Source organism: Odocoileus virginianus, unplaced genomic scaffold (assembly GCF_023699985.2).
Source record: "Odocoileus virginianus isolate 20LAN1187 ecotype Illinois unplaced genomic scaffold, Ovbor_1.2 Unplaced_Contig_2, whole genome shotgun sequence".
Classification (NCBI taxonomy): domain Eukaryota; kingdom Metazoa; phylum Chordata; class Mammalia; order Artiodactyla; family Cervidae; genus Odocoileus; species Odocoileus virginianus.
Window position 1 is genome coordinate 2,125,533 of NW_027224319.1, and position 18,463 is coordinate 2,143,995.

An 18,463-nucleotide genomic window follows, 5' to 3' on the forward strand; every position below is an offset into this window, starting at 1 on the left:
GCATGCGTGCTCCATTGCTCAGTTGTGTCTGACTCTTTGCGACCCTTTGTAGACCTGGGTTCAAATCTTGTCTCCAATCGCTTCTTGGCCTTTTGGCTAAGATCAAGTGTAGTATCAAATCGTGTCTCTGCTAGCCATGTGATCTATCCGAGCACATCACTTAGCCCTCCAGGACTTCACTTTTAAAGTGGACTTGCTGATACTCCCCTGTCCATCTGTGGGGAGTTAAATTAGACAATGAACAGAAGTATTGAGCCCAATGTCAGGCACACGGTTGGCGCTCTGTAAAGTCAATGTCATTTCCTTAGCTGGGGGGAGGATCCACATTTAGAACCTGAGCCATGTGATTCTTCAGCTTCTGTGGCCCCCTGCCCATCTCCCTGCACCCCCACCATCGCCCTCTGCAATCGCCCTCCAGCTGATCCTCGTCCCCAGAGAGGATCTCGAACCTCCAGCTGCACATGGACTGTGCACATTCCCATTCACCCTGCTTCATTTTCCACCCCTCTCCCCAAGACAGGTTTTCCTTCTGCTGTTTCCTGACCCACAGGGGAGGTCAGGGGAGAGAGCTTGGCTGTGTGACTGCCGGGAAAGGCTTCAGAACTTTCACCTCAACCAAACAGGTCCTACCACGTGAGGAGCAAACACACATTTGTTTGCTGACTGAATTAACAAGCGATGGTTCCCAGTATCTACCATGTGGGTTACCCTGGACACAGAAAAATGCACAAGGGCCCTGGTCATGCAGGGCTTCCCAGGTGGCTCAGTGGTAACGAATCCGCCTGCCAGTGCATGGGAACTGAGTTTAATCCCTGGGTTGGGAAGATCCCCTCAAGAAGGAAATGGCAACCCACTCCAGTATTCTTGCCTGGGAAATCCCATGTCCATGGGGTTGCAAAGAGTCAGACATGGCTGAGCAACTAAACAGCCCATCAGGCGATGGATGCTCTGTCAACAGATACAAAGAGGAAGGAGAAGGGAAAGAAGAAAATAGGGAGGGGGAAACATGTAAGCTAGCTTTTTGGCCTTTGTACCTGGGCTCTTTGACCTAGAATCTCCTTTCTCCTCTGCCTTTGGATAATTAATAACCATCTGCACCTCCCCAGCCAGCTTGGATCCCACTGCCTCCTGGGGCTGCATTCATCTCCAGCACAGGGACATTTTGTAACTGTTTACTTTTCTGCCTACATGCCCAGCCTCTAAACTTGTTTAGAGTTGATATCTGTGGTCCTGGGCATAGGACATGGTACACAGGAATGTTTCACAAAAATTTGCCGGAGGAGGTAAGAAACGTCTCTGGACTCATAAGCCCAGCAGTCACGAGACAATGGGAGGCAGACACAGGACAGCTGGAAGCTGCTGTGGGCGAGAGCCATCAGCAGAGGGAAGAGGAGTTGAGAAGGATGGGGGTGGGGGCCCCAGAAGGCTTCCTGGAGGAGGAGGAGAAAGCAGGGTGGTAGGGAAGGAAGAGCTTGTTGTTGTTCAGTTGCTCAGTCGTACGCAACTCTTTGAGACCCCACGGACTGCAACACGTCAGGCTTCCCTGTCCTTCCCAGAGTCTGCTCAGACTCATTTCCATTGAGTCGGTGATGCCATCCAACCATCTCATCCTCTGTCACCCCCTTCTCCTCCTGCCTTTAATCTTTCCCAGCATCAGGGTCTTTTCCAATGAGTTGCTCTTCACATCAGGTGGCCAAAGTATTGGGGTGTCAGCATTAGCATCAGTCCTTCCAATGAATATTCAGGACTGATTTCCTTTAGGATTGACTGGTTTGATCTCCTTGCAGGCCAAAGGACTCTCAGGAGTCTTAACTGGAAAGCATCAATTCTTCAGTGCTCAGCCTTCTTTATGGTCCAACTCTCACACCTGTACATGACTCGTGGAAAAGTCACAGCTTTGACTATACAGACCCTGATCGGCAAAGTGATGTCTCTGCTTTTTAATATGCTGTCTAGGTTTGTCATAGCTTTCCTTCCAAGGAGCAAGCATCTTTTAATTTCATGGCTGCAGTCACCATTGCAGTGATTCTGGAGCCCAAGAAAATAAAATCTGTCACTGCTTCCACTTTTTCCCCCTTCTATTTGCCATGAAGTGATGGGACTGAATGCCAAGATCTTAGTTTTCTGAAGGTGTCTTATAAAGTCCAAAATCAGTTGACTTTAAGTAAGAGATTGTTCTACATGATCTGGGTAGGCTGATGCAATTGATGGAAAGGCCTTAATAGCAGAACCGAGGTTTCTCTAATGAGGAAGGGTCGCCTGTGGTCACTGTTCGTCTGTGGTCACAGAGAGCTGCAGCCCGCCGTCTGAATGCTAGCCTTGCCCAGCCCACCCTCACAACACACCAACTCTTCGTACGGAATCTCCTTCTGGTTCTGCTGCTCTGGCTGAAGGCTGACTGACAGAGGTGGTCACAGGGGTGCAGAGCAGGGGGACCGGCAGGCCCCCTGGAGGGAGACAAGAACACTGAAGTTGACTGCTGCCGCCGCAACAGGCCGATCTCGGCTTCACTGCCCAGCCTGCACTCTGCGCAGGCTCATGCCTTCCCTCTCTGCTCCCCCAATGCCGCTTTGGGTCTTTGCCCATCACTTTTCCTGCCACATCTGTCAGAGCCAGCCCACATGTCACCTGCCCGGAGCCTCCTGGACACGCTGACCCCATGTCTTGCACCTCCCAGGGAGGCTGTGGTTCAAAGGTTCTAGGGACACCGACACAGTACCCCCCACCTATCACCGCACCTGTTACACTACCCTTGAAAGAAGGGGAAACTGAGGCTGAGAGAAATGGAGTGATGTAAACAGCCAGCGAGGTTGGTGGTGGCCTGCACTGACCCACGCTGCTGGCCCGTGGTGGGGCAGGACTCCTGACACCAAACGTCGACTCACTCTGTTCTCCATTGCCAGCTCTGTCTTTGGCTTCTTTGCCCGATTTTTGAAGGCAGGGTACACAGTGAGTAAGTCTTTTATTTTTATTTATTTATCTCTCTCTTTTTTTTTTTTTGGCTATGCCAAGTGGCATGTGGGATCTTAGGTGCCCAAGCAGGGATCAAACCTGTGTCCCCTGCACTAGAAGCAGAGTCTTAACCACTGGACCACCAGGGAAGTCCCAACTAGCAATTTTTTAAACTTCCCCTGCAGTGCTCAGCCTGGCACTAAGATTGAAGCGGCACACCACAAATACCTCTGCCCGTTTCTGGTTGAATCTATGGCGTCATGCCTGGTCTCACGTGGAGCTCAAAGCTGCCTGGACTCCTCGCCGATGCCACTCAGGAGGGCAGCTCATTTCCCAGCAACATGGGTGTGCATGGATGGGCTCTGGTGGGGCCGGGCTCCCCGGGGCGCTCTGGAAGGGTTAACGGCACCCAGTCCCCTCGAGCCCCCCTCTGTGTGCTGAGGGCTTTCTCAGGAGGCAGCCAGCCCTGTAGGACCCCTCCCACCAGCAACCACTCGGACTTTTGGGGGGCCTTTGTGCTTCAATAAAGACGGTATTACCCAGTCGCAAAGCTTCCCTCCTTTCCAACCCTCCTCGCTGCCAGGGTTCCCGCTAAAGGTGAAGCGCTGTCATTCAAGGCCAAAGAAAGGGCTGAATCAAGACGCTAAACTCTTTTGACTTCATGTGACAACCGACGGCTCTCCCTGGACCAGCGGTGTGAGAGCTCCCAACTCCACACAAAGGACCCTCGGCAGTGGCTTCGGGTGTCCTCGGGCCCCGGGGCGGGAGGGCAGGAGATCTCCCCGCGGGGCTCTCTGCATGCATCTCATGAACGCTCTAGTTTCCTCTCTGAATGCAGACAGCGGCCGGTGCTGGGAGAGCCCCACCACCAATGCCGTCCCCGCCTGCTTTGGGTTGCAACAAAGGCCACTTGAGGGCCCAGAGACAGCACTGCCCAGTTCCTTTCCTGGGCCTGTTCTCTTCCCTTTCACACATCTTTCCCTTCCACTCCCCCTGCCCCCTTCGCTGCTGCTTTATGCCTCATTGAATCCATTAGCCACTTTACAGGGTGCTCCTGAAGAATAAATTTTCTGTGTGGGGCTCCTGATGGCTCCCCTGCTGGCAGCTCCCGCCTGCCTTGGTGGTAGTGGGGTGGAGGGAGTGGGGAAAGGCACACATTCAAGGAGGAGCTATTGATACCTCCCCACCCCAGCCTGCATCTCCATCTGGCAGGTCAGGGGTAAGCTGGCTGGAGCAGGCACCCTCACCTGCCAAGGGGCCCCACCCTGCTCCTCCCCAATCCTGGAGGCATCTGTTCTCCCAGGATCTTAGTACAAGTAGCTTAAGCCCTGTGAGCCTCTGTCTTCTTATCTGCAAAATGGGGGTAACAACTGCACCTTTCTCATCTGTGTGTGTGTCGGTCACTCAGTTGTGTCTGACTCTTTGCGACTGCATGGACTGTAGCCCTCCAGGCTCCTCTGTCCACGGAATTCTCCAGGTAAGAATACTGGAGTGGGCTTTGCCATTTCCTTCTCCAGGGACCGAACCCAGGTCTTCCACATTGCAGGCAGATTCTTTACCGTCTGAGTCACCAAGGAATGCTCAGTGGGTTAATGTAGCAAGGGCCTTACAACATGGCCCAGGTCAAAGTGCCACTTAAGCATCTTCTTTACTATTAGCATCATGCAGAGGAGGCAGGCTGTTTAAGAGTTGTTGTACAGGGCTTCCCTGGTGGTCCAGTGGTTGAGTCCACCTTGAAACACAGGGGACAAGGGTTTGATCCCTGGTTTGGGAAGACCCCACAAGCTGTGGAGCAACTAAGCCCCTGTGCCACAAATACTGAGCCAATGCATCGCAACTACTGAGGCCCGGACACCCTAGATCCTAGGCGCTGCAACAAGAATTTTTCTTGTGGTTTAGTCGTTAAGTCATGTCTGACTCTTTGCAAGCCCATGGGCTGTAGCTCACCAAGCCTCTGTGTGCAGCACGAGGAGCCACTGCAATGAGAAGTTGGCGTCACAACGAAAGAGCGGGTCTAGCTCACTGCAGCTAGAGAAAGCCCACACACAGCAACCAAGACCCAGCACAGCCAAAAATAAACAAACAAATGAAATTAAAAAAAAAAAGAGTCTTTGTACAGATGCAAAAACAGAAACAGACTCACAGATACAGAAAACAAACTAGTGATTACTAATAGGAAGACAGATGAAAGGAACTAAGAGGTACAAACTACTAGGTATAAAACAAATAATTTACAAGGATGTAAGTACAGCATAGGAAACGGAGCCAATGTTTCAAAATAACTTCATCTGGAGTTTAATCTATAAAATTACTGAACCACTGTGTTGTACACTTGAAACTAATATTGTAAGTCAACTACACTTTAATAAAAGGGGAAAAAAAAAGAGTCCTTGTACCACCTCCAACTCCTCTACTTGTTGGTGAATGAAGGAAGAAAAAGGAAAAAAAAAATCAATTCAAGGCTATTTGCAGCTGTTTCTGTGTGAGTGTGTCTGTCTGTGTGTGTGTTTTCTTTTTTCCTGCCTTGGTGTCCTGGAGCTCTGAAAAGAATAAAAACAGTGGCCCGAAGCAGTGAAAAGGCAGGATTCTTCTTAAAATCCCAGCTAATCCTGCAGCTTCCTTTAAAGTGGCAGCAGGAGGAGGGGGGAGGGGGCCAGAATTGTTTTTGTTGCACCCTCCCCTCCCAACCACTGCTCCTGGAGACCAGGAAACGAGGGGGAAAAATCCATAAATCATCCTCCAGAGGAGGACAGCAGGAGGAACACTCAGGAAGACAGAGCAGAGAACAGGAGCCAGCCTGGGGGGGGTGTGTGTGGGGGAAGCAGGAGGGGGCACCTGACTATCTGGTGGGCAGGGAGGGCTGCCTGCAGAGCGCAAAGCATCCAGGCAAGAGCTGGGCCAGCCACCCCATTCAAAAGCCAAAAAAGAGGGCTTCCCTGGTGGTCCTGTGGTTAAGAATCCACCTTGCAATGCAGGAAACACCAGTTCGATCCCTGGTCCAGGAAGATCCCACATGCTGGGGGACAACTAAGCCCATAAGCCACAACCACCGGGTCTGCGTGCAGCAACTATGGAAGCCCATGTGCTCTAGAGTCTGGGCTCCACTGCAAGAAAAGCCACCACTGTGAGAAGCCTGTGCCCTGCAACTGGAGTGTAGCTCACGCTCCCTGCAACGAAAGAAAGCCCACGAGCAGCAACGAAGCCCCAGCGCAGCCATAAACAGATACATTTTTTTAAAAAGGTCAAAAAAGAGAAAGGTCTCAAACTCCGGTGCACCATCAGGTTCTGCAAAACGATGATGCCACACCGGAAGGTGTCTCTGATTGGACCACCTCTCTTCATGCACTGCACCTCCACGCTGGTCACCCACTAACTGGGTTCCCTAACCTCTACATTCCGTGCCCCGACCCCCCCTCCCCCCGCCCCCGGCCACCCATTCACAATGAGTAGCCAGAGCCAGTTTTTAAGGATGAAAGTCAGATCATGTCACCCTTGCTTAAGATCTTCCTGTGGTTCTCCACTGCCCGTAGAATAAAATCCCCAACCGCTCAGCACAGCTGCAAGGTCTGAGCCCTGCCCCATCACATGCCACCATCCACTCCATCTGGCCCCAGTTTTGTGTCACCTCTCCAATTCACCAGGTCCTACCCCCACTTGACAATTTCATCTGTGCTGCTCACCTGAATACTCCCTTCCCATCTTTCTCATCACAGATGGGGGTCTCAGTAATGCTTCCCTTTACCCTCCTCACCCCAAGGAGATCTCCTTCCCTCATTCTTCCCCCTCCAGCCCCTATTCTCTACTCACAATATCCCTATAACTGCTCATTCTTCATCTGACAATCAGCTTCACAGTCTGACTCACTCACCCGTAAAAGGAGCCCCTCAGTCTCATACGTGGCACACAGTAGGTGAGCAATAAGGCACTAGTGGATTAACAAAATAATCAGTGAGTAATACTCACTGCAAGTGAGCATTTGGATACAAAAACCCAGCACATTTGGGAGCTAGAAAGGCTGGGGTGAGATTTTTAAGGATCCTTCGGAAAAGCTCTTCATCCCAAATCATCACTGTAGCTTTTCAATATCTCAAATGGTCCATGGTTTGGGTGACAACATTTTTGATGTTAGTTTCTTTTTGTGTGGCAAACAGTTTTCATGAATTAGTTTAACAGATTAGAGATCCAAGAGCTTTTTCTGTGAAGGGCCAGATAGTGCATATTTTAGCCTTTGTGGGTCCACATACTCTATTGCAATTACTCAACTCTGCCACTGTGCCAGCACAAAAGAAGTTGACGGCAACGCAGAAAGATAGATGTGGCTGTGCTCCAACAAAACCTTATTTACAAAAGCAGGTCATGGGTCAGATTCCGTGAAAGACCAACGCTGACTGACCCGTGGGTCCGGCTAAGGCCTAGCAAAGCCACAAGAGAAGGGCACACAGTAAAGACGAGTCTCTTCAGTCTTCAACAAGCATGCAGAGCAGGTACTAGGATCACCCTACTCTAACGCTGTTTCCATGATGTAGTATGACAACACGGAATAAAGACAAGAACACCTGGAATTCATTTTGAATTATTGTTTTGTAGAGCATAAAGGATTTCGGTTGTGTCATTTTGCATGTCAACAATGGGCTTCCCTGATAGCTCAGTTGGTAAAGAATCCGCCTGCAATGCGGGAGACCTGGGTTCGATCCCTGGGTTGGGAAGATCCCCTGGAGAAGGGAAAGGCTACCCACTCCAGTATTCTGGCCTGGAGAATCCCACGGACTGTACAGTCCACAGGGTTGCAAAGAGTCGGACAAGACTGAGTGACTTTCACTTTCAATATGTTTGTGCAAATGGGAAGTTCTAAGAGCAATTTTCTCTCTGGAAGACCTGGGGAGCTATTGTTAAATGTCTAGGTGGGTGGGTGAGTGGATAGATGGACAATAAAAATGGAGAATACAGGTTGTTTTCTAGGGTGATTATAAGGTAGACCTGGTTAATGATTAGATGAGATGTTACAGGAGAAGTTGTCCAAATGAGTTAGCGGTTTCAGGCCTATGAGACCATAGAGAGGACCTGGTGGCAGGGATGGGCAAGATGAATCTGGTTGACAAAAAACGAGTAAAAAGCAAAGACTTTTCAACAAATGGACATTCATATGCAGAAATGAATCAAGACACATACTTTACACCCCTTATAAAAATTTACTCAAATGAGTCATAGATCTAAATGCAAAATGCACAACTATAACAAAGTCATCTAGGGAAAACCTAGACTTTGCATATGGCAAAGACTTTTAGATAAAATATAACACCAAAAGCACAAACTGGGAAGGAGCTAGTTGACAGGCTGGACTCCATTAAATTAAAAATTTCTGTGCCGCAAAAGGCAATTTCAAAAGTATGTGAAAGCAAGCCACAGACAAGGAGAAAATATCTGCAAAAGACACATCTGATAAACTGCTGTTATACAAAACACACAAAGAGCTCTTAGAGCTCGACAATAAGAAAACAAACAACCAATTACGAAATGGGTCAAAACCTTCAACGGACACCTCACCAAAGAGATATACAGATAGTAAATAAGCATATGGGAAGATGTTCCACATTACCTGTGATAGGGAAATGCAAGTTACTATAATCAGGAGATATCATTACATATCTATTGTTGTTGTTTAGTTGCTGAGTCATGTCCAATTCTTTGCGACCCCATGGACTGTAGCCCGCCAGGCTCCTCTGTCCATGGGATTTCCCAGGCAAGAATACTGGAGTGGGTTGCCTTTTCCTTTTCCAGGGAATCTTCCTGAACCAGGGATCAAACCCAAGTCTCCTGCTTTGCAGGTGGATTCTTTACCACTGAGCCACCAGGGAGACCCCACATACCGATCAGGATGTAGGACAGCTCAAATCCAAAACACTGATGATACCAAACCCTGGCAAGAATGTAGAGCAACAGCGACTCTCTTACACTGAAGGTGGGAACGTAAAATGGCACAGCTGCTGTGGAAGATAGTCCAGCAGTTTCATATAAAACTAAACATACTCTTATCATAAGAACCAGCAGTCAAGCTCCTTGGTATTTACCCAAAGAGTTGAAAACTTAATGCCTATACAAATGCTTATACACAAATGTTCATAGAAGCTTTATTCCTAGTTGTCAAACTTGGAAGTACTCAAGATGTCCATCCACAGGTGAATGTTGTACACATCCCAGTCAACGGAATATTATTAGTCAGTGATAAAAAGACATGAGCTATCAAGACATAAAAAGACATGGAGGAAACTTAAAGGCACCTTGCTAAGTGAAAGAAGTAGCTTAAAAGAGCTACAAACAATATCATTCCAATGACACAGCATTCTGGAAAAGTCAGAAGTATGCAGACAGCAAAAAGATTCTGTTTTGATGGTTGCCAGGGATGGGGAAAGCGGGGGGAGATGAACAGGAAGCGCACAGATTCTTAGGGTGGTAGAACTGCTTTGTATGAGACTTTAATATTGGATCCATATCATTATACGTTATGAAAGTGAAAGTGTTAGTCACTCAGTCGTGTCCAACTCTTTGCAATCCCATGGACTGTAGCCTGCCAGGCTCCTCTGTCCATGGAATTCTCCAGACAAGAATACTGGAGTGGGTTGCCATTCCCTTCTCCAGGGGATCTTCCCCACCCAGGGATCAAACCAGGGTCTCCTGCACTGCAGGCAGAGTCTTCCCTGTCTGACCCACGAGGGATTCCGGCATTAAACATTATGTGTGTGCCTAGCTGCTCAGTCGTGTGTGACATTTCACGACCCCCATGGACGGTAGCCCACCAGGACACACATCTGCCCAAACTCACAGAATGTACACTACCAAAAGTGAGCCCTAATATAAATTACAGACTTTGGGAGAATATGATATGTCTGTGTAGGCTCATCAGTTTTAACCAATGTACCACTCTGGTGGGGGTTGTTGATAATGGGGGAGGTAACACAGTGTGGGGGCAGGGAGTAGATGAGAAATCCCTGAACTTCCTGCTTCACTCTGCTGTGAACCTAAAACTGCTCTAAAAGAAGAAAATCTCCAAAAGCAAAACAAAAATCCAAGAACACAGGAAAATCACAAAGATGTCTCCATGTCTTAGCCACTTGATTTCAATTATCCTGATTGAAAATGTTTATCATCCAGAAAATGACAACTTATTAACAGCTTGGAAGTTTCTTCCTAAAGAAACCAAGTGTTTCAGAATCCTATATCTACTTAGGATTTAATATACAATTGAGAAATGTTCTTATTTATTTTGTTAATCCAGACTTCTGGGAATTTTCAATACCGTCTAGAGACAGGGGATGAATAACTGTGTGGAACTAAAACCAGGGCAAGAATGAGACAAGTGCTCGGACCTGGTGCACTGGGAAGACCCAGAGGGATCGGGCGGAGAGGGAGGTGGGAGGGGGGATCAGGATGGGGAATACATGTAAAACCATGGCTGATTCTTGTCAATGTATGACAAAAACCACTACAATATTGTAATTAGCTTCCAACTAAAAAAAAAAAAAATTTAACTATAAAAAAAATAAATAAAACCAGGGCAAGAAAATAAATGGCTTACTAAGCCCTTGCCACAAGCTCAGAAATCGGACCTACATGTTGTCTTTGAAGCTGGACATAAGCCCCCAGCTGAAGGTATCAGAACAGCTGAGGACCAGGCTTAGGGAAAGCAGAGAGACCCAGAACTGAATTCCAGCTCAGCTCCTTCCAAGTGGGGTGACCTCAGGCAAATTTCACGACCTCTCTGGGCCTCCACCTCCTTACTTGTACAGTAGGGTTTGGACTTAAACCCTCCCAGCTCAGACAAGCTGTATTCTAACATTTCAGAGCTGGGTCTCTGCCATTAGAATCCCCCTGTTCACAGGACCTGATTCTCTAGTTCTACCGCTTAATGTGAGCGCTACTACACAGAGTCATAATTGCTCATCTGTCGGTGTCCCCTGCACCCAGTCTGGACTGCATGCTCTGCGGGGGCAAGACTGTCCACCATCCTCCCGGGTGCATCCTGGCACCTCCCAGGGAGCCCCCGCACAGGCGGGACTCACCCTTTCCACAAAGTCTACCAAGCAGCAGTCGTGTACCACTTGCTCTGCACTGAAGCTGGAACCCCGAGACCACCTCTCCAGCCAGAGCAGCCTCTTCTGAGTGTGCAGGTTGCTCACTCAGACCCTGGGAGACCTTGAATGTGGGTCTGTGACATCAGAAGGATGGAAAGTGCTGAGGAAGGCATGGGAGGAAATGGAGCTGAAGGTCACGTGCACTGATTCTCCTTCGTGGGGTGGGGGACACCGATGCCCACACAGCCTCGGGGCCCACATACCGCCCCGCAGTCCAACGGAGAGCACTGTCAGCCCCACCTGTGGCCCTGCCATAGCCTCATCTGGGATCTACTTATTTGTGAAGTGAAAAGACAAAGTGTTAGTCTATCAGCTGTGTCTGACTCTTTGTGACCCCATGGACTGTAGCCCACCAGGCTCCTCTGTGCATGGGGTTCTCCAGGCAAGAATACTAGAGTGGGTCACCACACCCTCTGCCAGAAGATCTTCCCGACCCAGAGGTTGAACCTGGGTCTCCGGCATTGCAGGTGGATTCTTTGCCATCTGAGCCACCAAGGAAGCCCTGATCCCAAATCCATACTTATAGAAGCACCTGCCAAGAGGCTGAACCTACAGCATGTGCATCCACTCCTGAGCAAGGTTGTGCTCTCAACTGAGTTAAAGTCGGGGTTACAGTTTTTGCCTTGGAGACGGGATGGAGCCAGGAACTTTTCCTCAACTTGATGAAATTTCAGAAATTTCTCCTGAGTCCTAGGTATGGATAGCAGGCTGGAACTAGGGGTGAAGAGGAAATGCCAGCTCCTGGACAACAGCAGGAAGATGGAGTCCCTCCCGCTTCCTTAAACTGACCCCTCAGGGCGACTCTGGCCAGAGTCCTGCAGGCAGGTGGCAGGGGTGACCTCTGCCCACTCAGGAAGACTCAGATGACCTGTGTTTATTTTTAACTGTTTTTATATAAAATCTGAAAAGCCTTTGGACACTGGGCTCACATCCAAGGTAAGGTGAATAATAAACAGTAAAATAAATAAATAAATAAAAGCATCAGGCCCTAGAGCCCACATGCTGATCTGGGGTCTCCTAGTCTACTCAAACCGTCAGATGTGACCTCCAGAACCTTGTCATTTATAAGCAGCCAGGGAAGTCCCTCATGCTGGGAAGGAAAGATTAAGGGCAGAAGGAGAAGTGGGTGACAGAGGATGAGATGGTTGGATGGCATCACCGACTTGATGAACATGAGTTTGAGCAAGCTCTGGGAGATGGTGAAGGACAAGGAAGCCTGGCATGCTGAAGTCCATGGGGTCACAAAGAGTCGGACACAACTGAGCGACTGAACAACAAGGGAGCTGGGCCACCAGAGCAGGTCCTGACCTGACATTTCCTCACCATGTGACTGTGAACAAGTCCCTTCTACTCTCTGAACCTTGGTTTCCTCATCCATGAAATATGGCTGTGGATGGACCAGATAGTCTCCAAGGAGCCTTGTAGGTCCTGAAAACCACTGCTCATCCTGGACACTCACCCTGGTCTTGGACATGGAACATGGAGAAGAGCCCATGAAACCCAGTCTTAAGGAAAGGACTTAGTTGCTCTCGTGACTTCAGCATTTCCCTTAATAGGACCCTTTAGCTGCATCCAACCATCACGGAGCACCTCCTACGTGCTCTTAACAGCCTCTTCATAAGCCACCTGTAAGGAAACTGTCACTGTCCTCAAGTCACAGGACAGGATTGATGGTGCACTCACCCAGGGGCCTGGGCTATGCAGTCACCAAGGCGTGGGGTTCATCCCAGCCCTCCGCCTCCCCACCTGAGTGTTCTCGAGTGCCCGTGTAGGTCATGGAACCCCACAAAGCCTCAGTTTCCTCACCTGTACAATGGAGATAATGCCGGCCCCTGTGTCTCATGCAGTTGTTTCAAGGTCTGAATGGAATGGGCTTCTGAAGCACTCAGGAACCATCATCCTGCCTCCCCCCAAACCTCTTCTGAAATCTCTCAGCATGGAGCCTGCTGGTCCTTCCTTGATACGGGGTCCCTGCCTTAGGACCCTCTGACACTCAGGCTTGATGGGCCCGCCAGTGGCAAGCGGTCCCGCCTTGGGACTGCACTTCCTCCTGTCATGGTCCACACCCAGGCCCAAGAGCCCAAGGCCACACATTCACGTGGACAGCCCACACACATGCACCCACCAAAACCTCATCTGCACTGTCCTCCCCACAGCCTTGAACAACTGCCACCCAGCCAGGCCCCACCGGCCCCGCGTGAACACCCGGAAAGCTGGTCATCGTAGAAGAAGCAACAAGAGCACCAAGCATGACCGCGCTCCTCCCTGTTTCAGACAGTTCACAGAGCGCTGTCATACAGATCATCTGCGGAGGGCAGGGGCTGTGTTTCATTCATCTTAGAGACCCACTGAATAATGCCAGGTATCCAGCAGATACTCAGAAACCACTTCTTGGATGAATAAGTTTGACAACAAGATTTTTAAAAATCACCATCTGTTCTCACACTTACGATCAGTTCTCCATTCTGCTAAGTGTTAAAATGTGCAGCAGTGCATTTCAGTCTTGCAACCACCCCATGAGACGTGCTCACTTATCAATCCCTATTTGACCGAAGAGGAAACAGGCTCAGAGATAGTAAGTGATTCACCCCAGGTCTCAGTCAGTGAGAGACAGACCTGGGATGTGGACTCTGGTTCTAGATCCTGGTTCTCACCCCCTGCATCTGTCTCCTCTTTTTTAGCCAAAAAAGGCAGTGGCTGGGGGCGGGTGGGGGGGGGGATGGTGCATGGGAGCAGGATGTATATAGTCTGAAAAGTAGATTGATAATGCAATGATTTTTATATTTTGGAAAAACAGAAAAAAAATTCTATTGTCTTTAAGATACAAGCCAGAGAAAGCGAAGATTGGCAAAATCATCTCGTCTGAAGGGACACAAGAGTCTCTGTCCTACTTCCTGGTCCCTGAGGCACATTCATGATTACTTTCCAATACATCCTCAGCCTCCTTATAGCTCATAACATGAGGCTTGCTGACGTCTCTTCTGTGTTCTTCTAAGTCCCCTCACTCAGGTCTGCCCCCCTCCCACATTTTAGCAGTTGGTTCTTCATCCCACCTACCACCCTGGGAGCCAAGGGGACTATCTTTTGCAGAAGGTCCCAGAATCATTAAGTTTTTACTTCCTCAGAGGTTTTGTCTCCATGCACGGCCTCCACCAATAACTTAAGAGTAAAGCTCACAAGTAACTGCCTATCAGAAGCTGGCAGTCAGGGACTATGACACAGTCAGGGTGACGCAGGCATTTTTTAAAAGCCCTATTTTCCTCTTTCCCACAAATGAGGAAGCTAATGGTGGCTCAAATGGTAAAGAATGTGCCTGCAGTATGGGAGACCTGGGTTCGATCGCTGGGTCAGGAAGATCCTCTGGAGAAGGGGAATGACTACCCACTCCAGTATTCTGGCCTGGAGAATTCCATGGACAGAAGAGTCTGGTGGGCTATGACCTATGGGATCACACGGAGTCAGACACGACTGAGCAACTGACGCTGTTCACAGCACTGACACTCAGCCACAGGACTGTGGACTGTGGCCAGCCGAGTCCCTGTAGAAGCAGGTGGCCGCTGCTCAGCTCAGCCCAACGCTGTCAGGCAGGTACCCAAGCCCAGAGGTGCCCAGTCTTTCAACTTTCCAAGGGACAGCAGAATCCTATTGGTTTTTTCACATATTTCAAATGAAATGACCTGTTCTCCATATGTTGGTAAGTAATTCTCCTCCCCTTCTTTTCTTTTTTTAATAAAATACATGAGTGGGCTGGACTTGGCCATGAGCTGTGCACGTGGCCCTTGTGGCACAGACGGCGGCAGCCATCAGATATCCCTCTGCTCCCCTCGCGTCTAAGCCTCCCTGGCAGCTGGTGAGGCCGTGTCTCAGGCTCTGGCCAGCGGGTTGGGAGCGGAAGAGCCGCTGTGACTCAGGCCAGGGCAGCTCAGAGCCTGCTGTCTGCTCCCGTATTTCTTCTCCTATGGTCCCTGGTGGCTCAGCTGTAAAGAAACCACCTGCAATGCAGGAGATGCGGGTTTGATCCCTGGGTCAGGAAGATCCCCTGGAGAAGGGAACAGCAACCTACTCCAGTATTCTTGCCTGGGAAATCCCACAGACAGAGGAACCTGGTGGGCTACATCCATGGAGTCGTGAAGAATCAGACATGACTGATCAAATAAACGACAGACAAACAACAGCGAGGCACTGGAGGCCACGTGGTACAGACAGCACAGAAGGATGGAGGCGGCTGCCCTTCCCCTCACGGACCGCAGGCGGGTGAGATTCCCAGGCCCATCAGTGGAGACAGACAGTGCCACCTGCCCGAGCACACGCCTGGAGCCCAGGTCTTTATCACAAAATACTCCATGGTCGCAGTTTAGCACTCCCTGGTTTCTAAAGCACTTCAACTCTCCTTCCCGTATAGGACTCTCAACCCAGGAATAAAATAGGATGAGGCTTTGCTATTTCACAGGTGAGCAAGCCGAGGCACAGAAGGTGGAAGTGGACAACCCTGAGGCGTGTGCCACACAGCTGGTGGACAGGGGATTTCAACTCTGGACTCCAGAGTGCTGCATAATGCTGCTCCTAGCTCCCAGTTCAGGAGCTGGCCTTTGTAACGTGATGCCCCTGGCGCTCTCCGGGTCACCTGTGAGCTTGGACGAGGACCACTCGCCCCCTCCCCTCCTGCAGCGAGCTGAAGATCCATCTCTTACCTTTCCCGTGGACTTGGTCCCCTTCCAGATGCAGAAGTAACAGATGGTCCAGGCCGCCAGCAGACACAAGGCCAGCTCCCAGCGAAGGTCCCCAATGTGCTCGATCCCATCCGAGATGGCCAGGACCCGGCGCCTGCAAAACGGAGGGCCCAGAGTCATGGGGGCTGGAGATGGCCCACACGGACCCCACCGTGGGCGGGGGCTAGTGCCGCAGAGGGGCAGGGTCAGGTCACTCAGCCATGCGCCCCCCATTCACCAAGCATCTTCTCTGAGTCATACCAGGGCCAGGTGTGGGGGTCTCAGAAAGGAGCGAGACCCAGCCCCCAGCCGTCCTGGATTCGCCCTGTGGCGTGAATGGGATCGGATCGGGGCTCAGAGATGGCGTATGGAACAGCACAGGAAGAGCTATGTGGAGGACGTCCAGGGGAAGCACTGAACCTACTTCAGGGATCTCGGGAGATGGCAGGACTGTCCACAAACACTCTAGGTCCCTCCCTAAGGGGTGAGGGGTGATGACATGTTCCTGCTGAGCTCAGCTCTGGCCAGAGGACTTGCTGGGGCCAATGGCACACACGGCCCTTCAGATGGCGGCATTCAGAGCCAGGCGGTGTGGTCTGCCCTGTTCCTTCACGTGAGTGTTGCTGTCCTAACAGAAGCATGTGTTCAGGTGGCCCTCTAGAGGCTCTAGTTCATCAGAGGATACGTGAGCCCTCTGGCCACCCTAGGTCAGAACTGCTCTATGAGCAAGAAGGAAACTCTGCTGAAAGACAAATGCTGGATGATGTTACTTGTACGAGGAATCTAAAAATACAGCCAACTAGTACATAAAACCAAAGAGCAGCGGACTCACAGGTACAGAGAACAAGCCAGTAGTTACCAGTGGGGAGAAGGAAAGGGGGAAGGGACAATATAGGGTAGGAGCTTCTTTAAAAAAAATTGTTACGGGGTTATTACGGGACTTCCTTGGTGGCTCAGATGGTAAAGAGTCTTCCTGCAATGCAGGAGACACAGGTTCAATCCCTGGGTTGAGAAGATCCCTTGCAGAAGGGAATGGCTACCCACTCCAGTATTCTTGCCTGGGAAACTCCATGGACAGAGGAGCCTGGTGGGATGCACAGTCCCTGGAATTGCAAAAGAGTCAGATATGACTGAGCGACTAACACACACGGGAATATATAAAGTCATGTGTGTGAAACTTTTCAAAGTTGTAAAGCACTGTAGAATTTAAATAATCAATCATTCACACACACACAAAAAAACAGAACTCAATTTCTTCAAGCTACTAAGATCTTTGTTACTGCAGCACAACCCAGACTATCCTGACTGCCATGGGGCTCAGAGAAAGCTTTGTGGAAGAAGTGATATTTGAGCTAGAGTTTGAAGGATGACGGAGGTTAGCCAGAAGAGGGAGTGGGTAGAGATAGTTTCAGGTCCAGGGACAAGCACGAGCAATGGCCAGAAAATAGAGCCTGGGGTACTTGGGGAACATGGGGGCCCAGAGACCAGAAGGGAAAAGCAGGGCAGATACACAGAGGAAGCCTCACTGGGAGTCCTGAACAGCAGGCCAAGGGGCAGGGGTGTCCAGGGGGCCCAGGCCACAGAATGCATCCAGCCACAGCCTCATTTGGGACTCATCTGTCCTTCAGAGCTGACACAGGCCTGTCTCTCACAGCACATCCTGGGGCTTGTGTTTCTCCAGAGTCAGACTTGCCACGCTCCATATTGTGCAGGACCGTGGCAGGAACACAAGCCCCCTCCACACTCATTCCATGAACCCCATTCTGGCTGCCAAGTCATCCCACTGGACCACGCCAGTCACCTGGGTGCTCTGGGAACGTCCTCTGAGAAAAGCAGCTCCCATCCCACCAAGCATGAAAGCGTCCCTCAGTGTCTATCTCCCTGGGAATCCACTTGGGGCCTGATTCTGCATTAATTACTCAATGACAACAATTAGCGCTGGTCTGCAGGCTCCCTCCAGCCCCAAACCCTGCTGGAGAAATCAGGCAGGCCCCCAGACAAGATTGGGCTGCATGCAGTCAGGGATTTACTCTCAAGGAAGCCAGCTCTCGCTAGACTGATAGCCAGAAAGGAGAACATCTACTTAAATACACATTTATTGAGCACATACTAGGTGCCAGGCACTACATTTATACTGAGGATAAAGAAGTATCCATGGTGCAGCTCTTTCCCTGTACTAGGAGGAGCTGGGCAAAAAGAAGTGCAAGTTGAGAAAGAAAGGAGACAGCTGCTTTGTTATAAGGATTCTTTGTTTCTCATGTCTTAGCAGTCTTTGGCTTTAATTCATTTTAAAGTGAGGGGCTGTAAATGAAACTTTTAGGAATATCTATTCTTACAACACCCTGGAGAAGGAAATGACAACCCGCTCCAGTATTCTTGCCTGGGAAATCCCATGGACAGAGAAGCCTGGCAGGCTATGGTGCACGGGGTCACAAAAAGTCGGATATAACTGAGCAACTGAGCACATTCTTATAACCGAGCAGCAAGACCCAGAGCATGGTCCTTGTGGGATGCCTGCCGAAGACATAAAAATCCCTGGGTCCCATCCTGGACCCATCAAGTCTGAATCCTTATGGAATGGTTCTGAGGAAGCTTGCGTTTTGCTACATTTTCCCAACAGTTGCTCGTGAAGGGCAAGGCTTGGCCATCACTGCAGAAGTAGAATTTCCTGGT

General features: G+C 50.0%; 1 protein-coding gene, 1 long non-coding RNA gene and 1 pseudogene across 4 annotated transcripts in view; 2 read left to right on the forward strand and 1 right to left on the reverse strand.

Moving 5' to 3' along the window:
• The window catches only part of SLC6A11 (solute carrier family 6 member 11), a 127,052-nt gene that overhangs the window by 84,180 nt on the left and 24,409 nt on the right, over window positions 1-18,463 (reverse strand). For all 3 annotated transcript variants that reach the window (XM_070463337.1, XM_020872554.2, XM_070463336.1), the window contains exon 5: window positions 15,773-15,905. In XM_070463337.1, the coding sequence (XP_070319438.1) occupies window positions 15,773-15,905 (133 nt within the window). The remainder of the gene's footprint in view (window positions 1-15,772; window positions 15,906-18,463) is intronic.
• Window positions 77-207, forward strand: LOC139033792 (U2 spliceosomal RNA; annotated as a pseudogene).
• On the forward strand, window positions 1,170-4,338 carry LOC139033770 (uncharacterized). The gene is made up of 3 exons (XR_011486240.1): window positions 1,170-1,283; window positions 1,788-2,953; window positions 3,138-4,338. It is a non-coding gene; the product is annotated as an uncharacterized lncRNA (long non-coding RNA).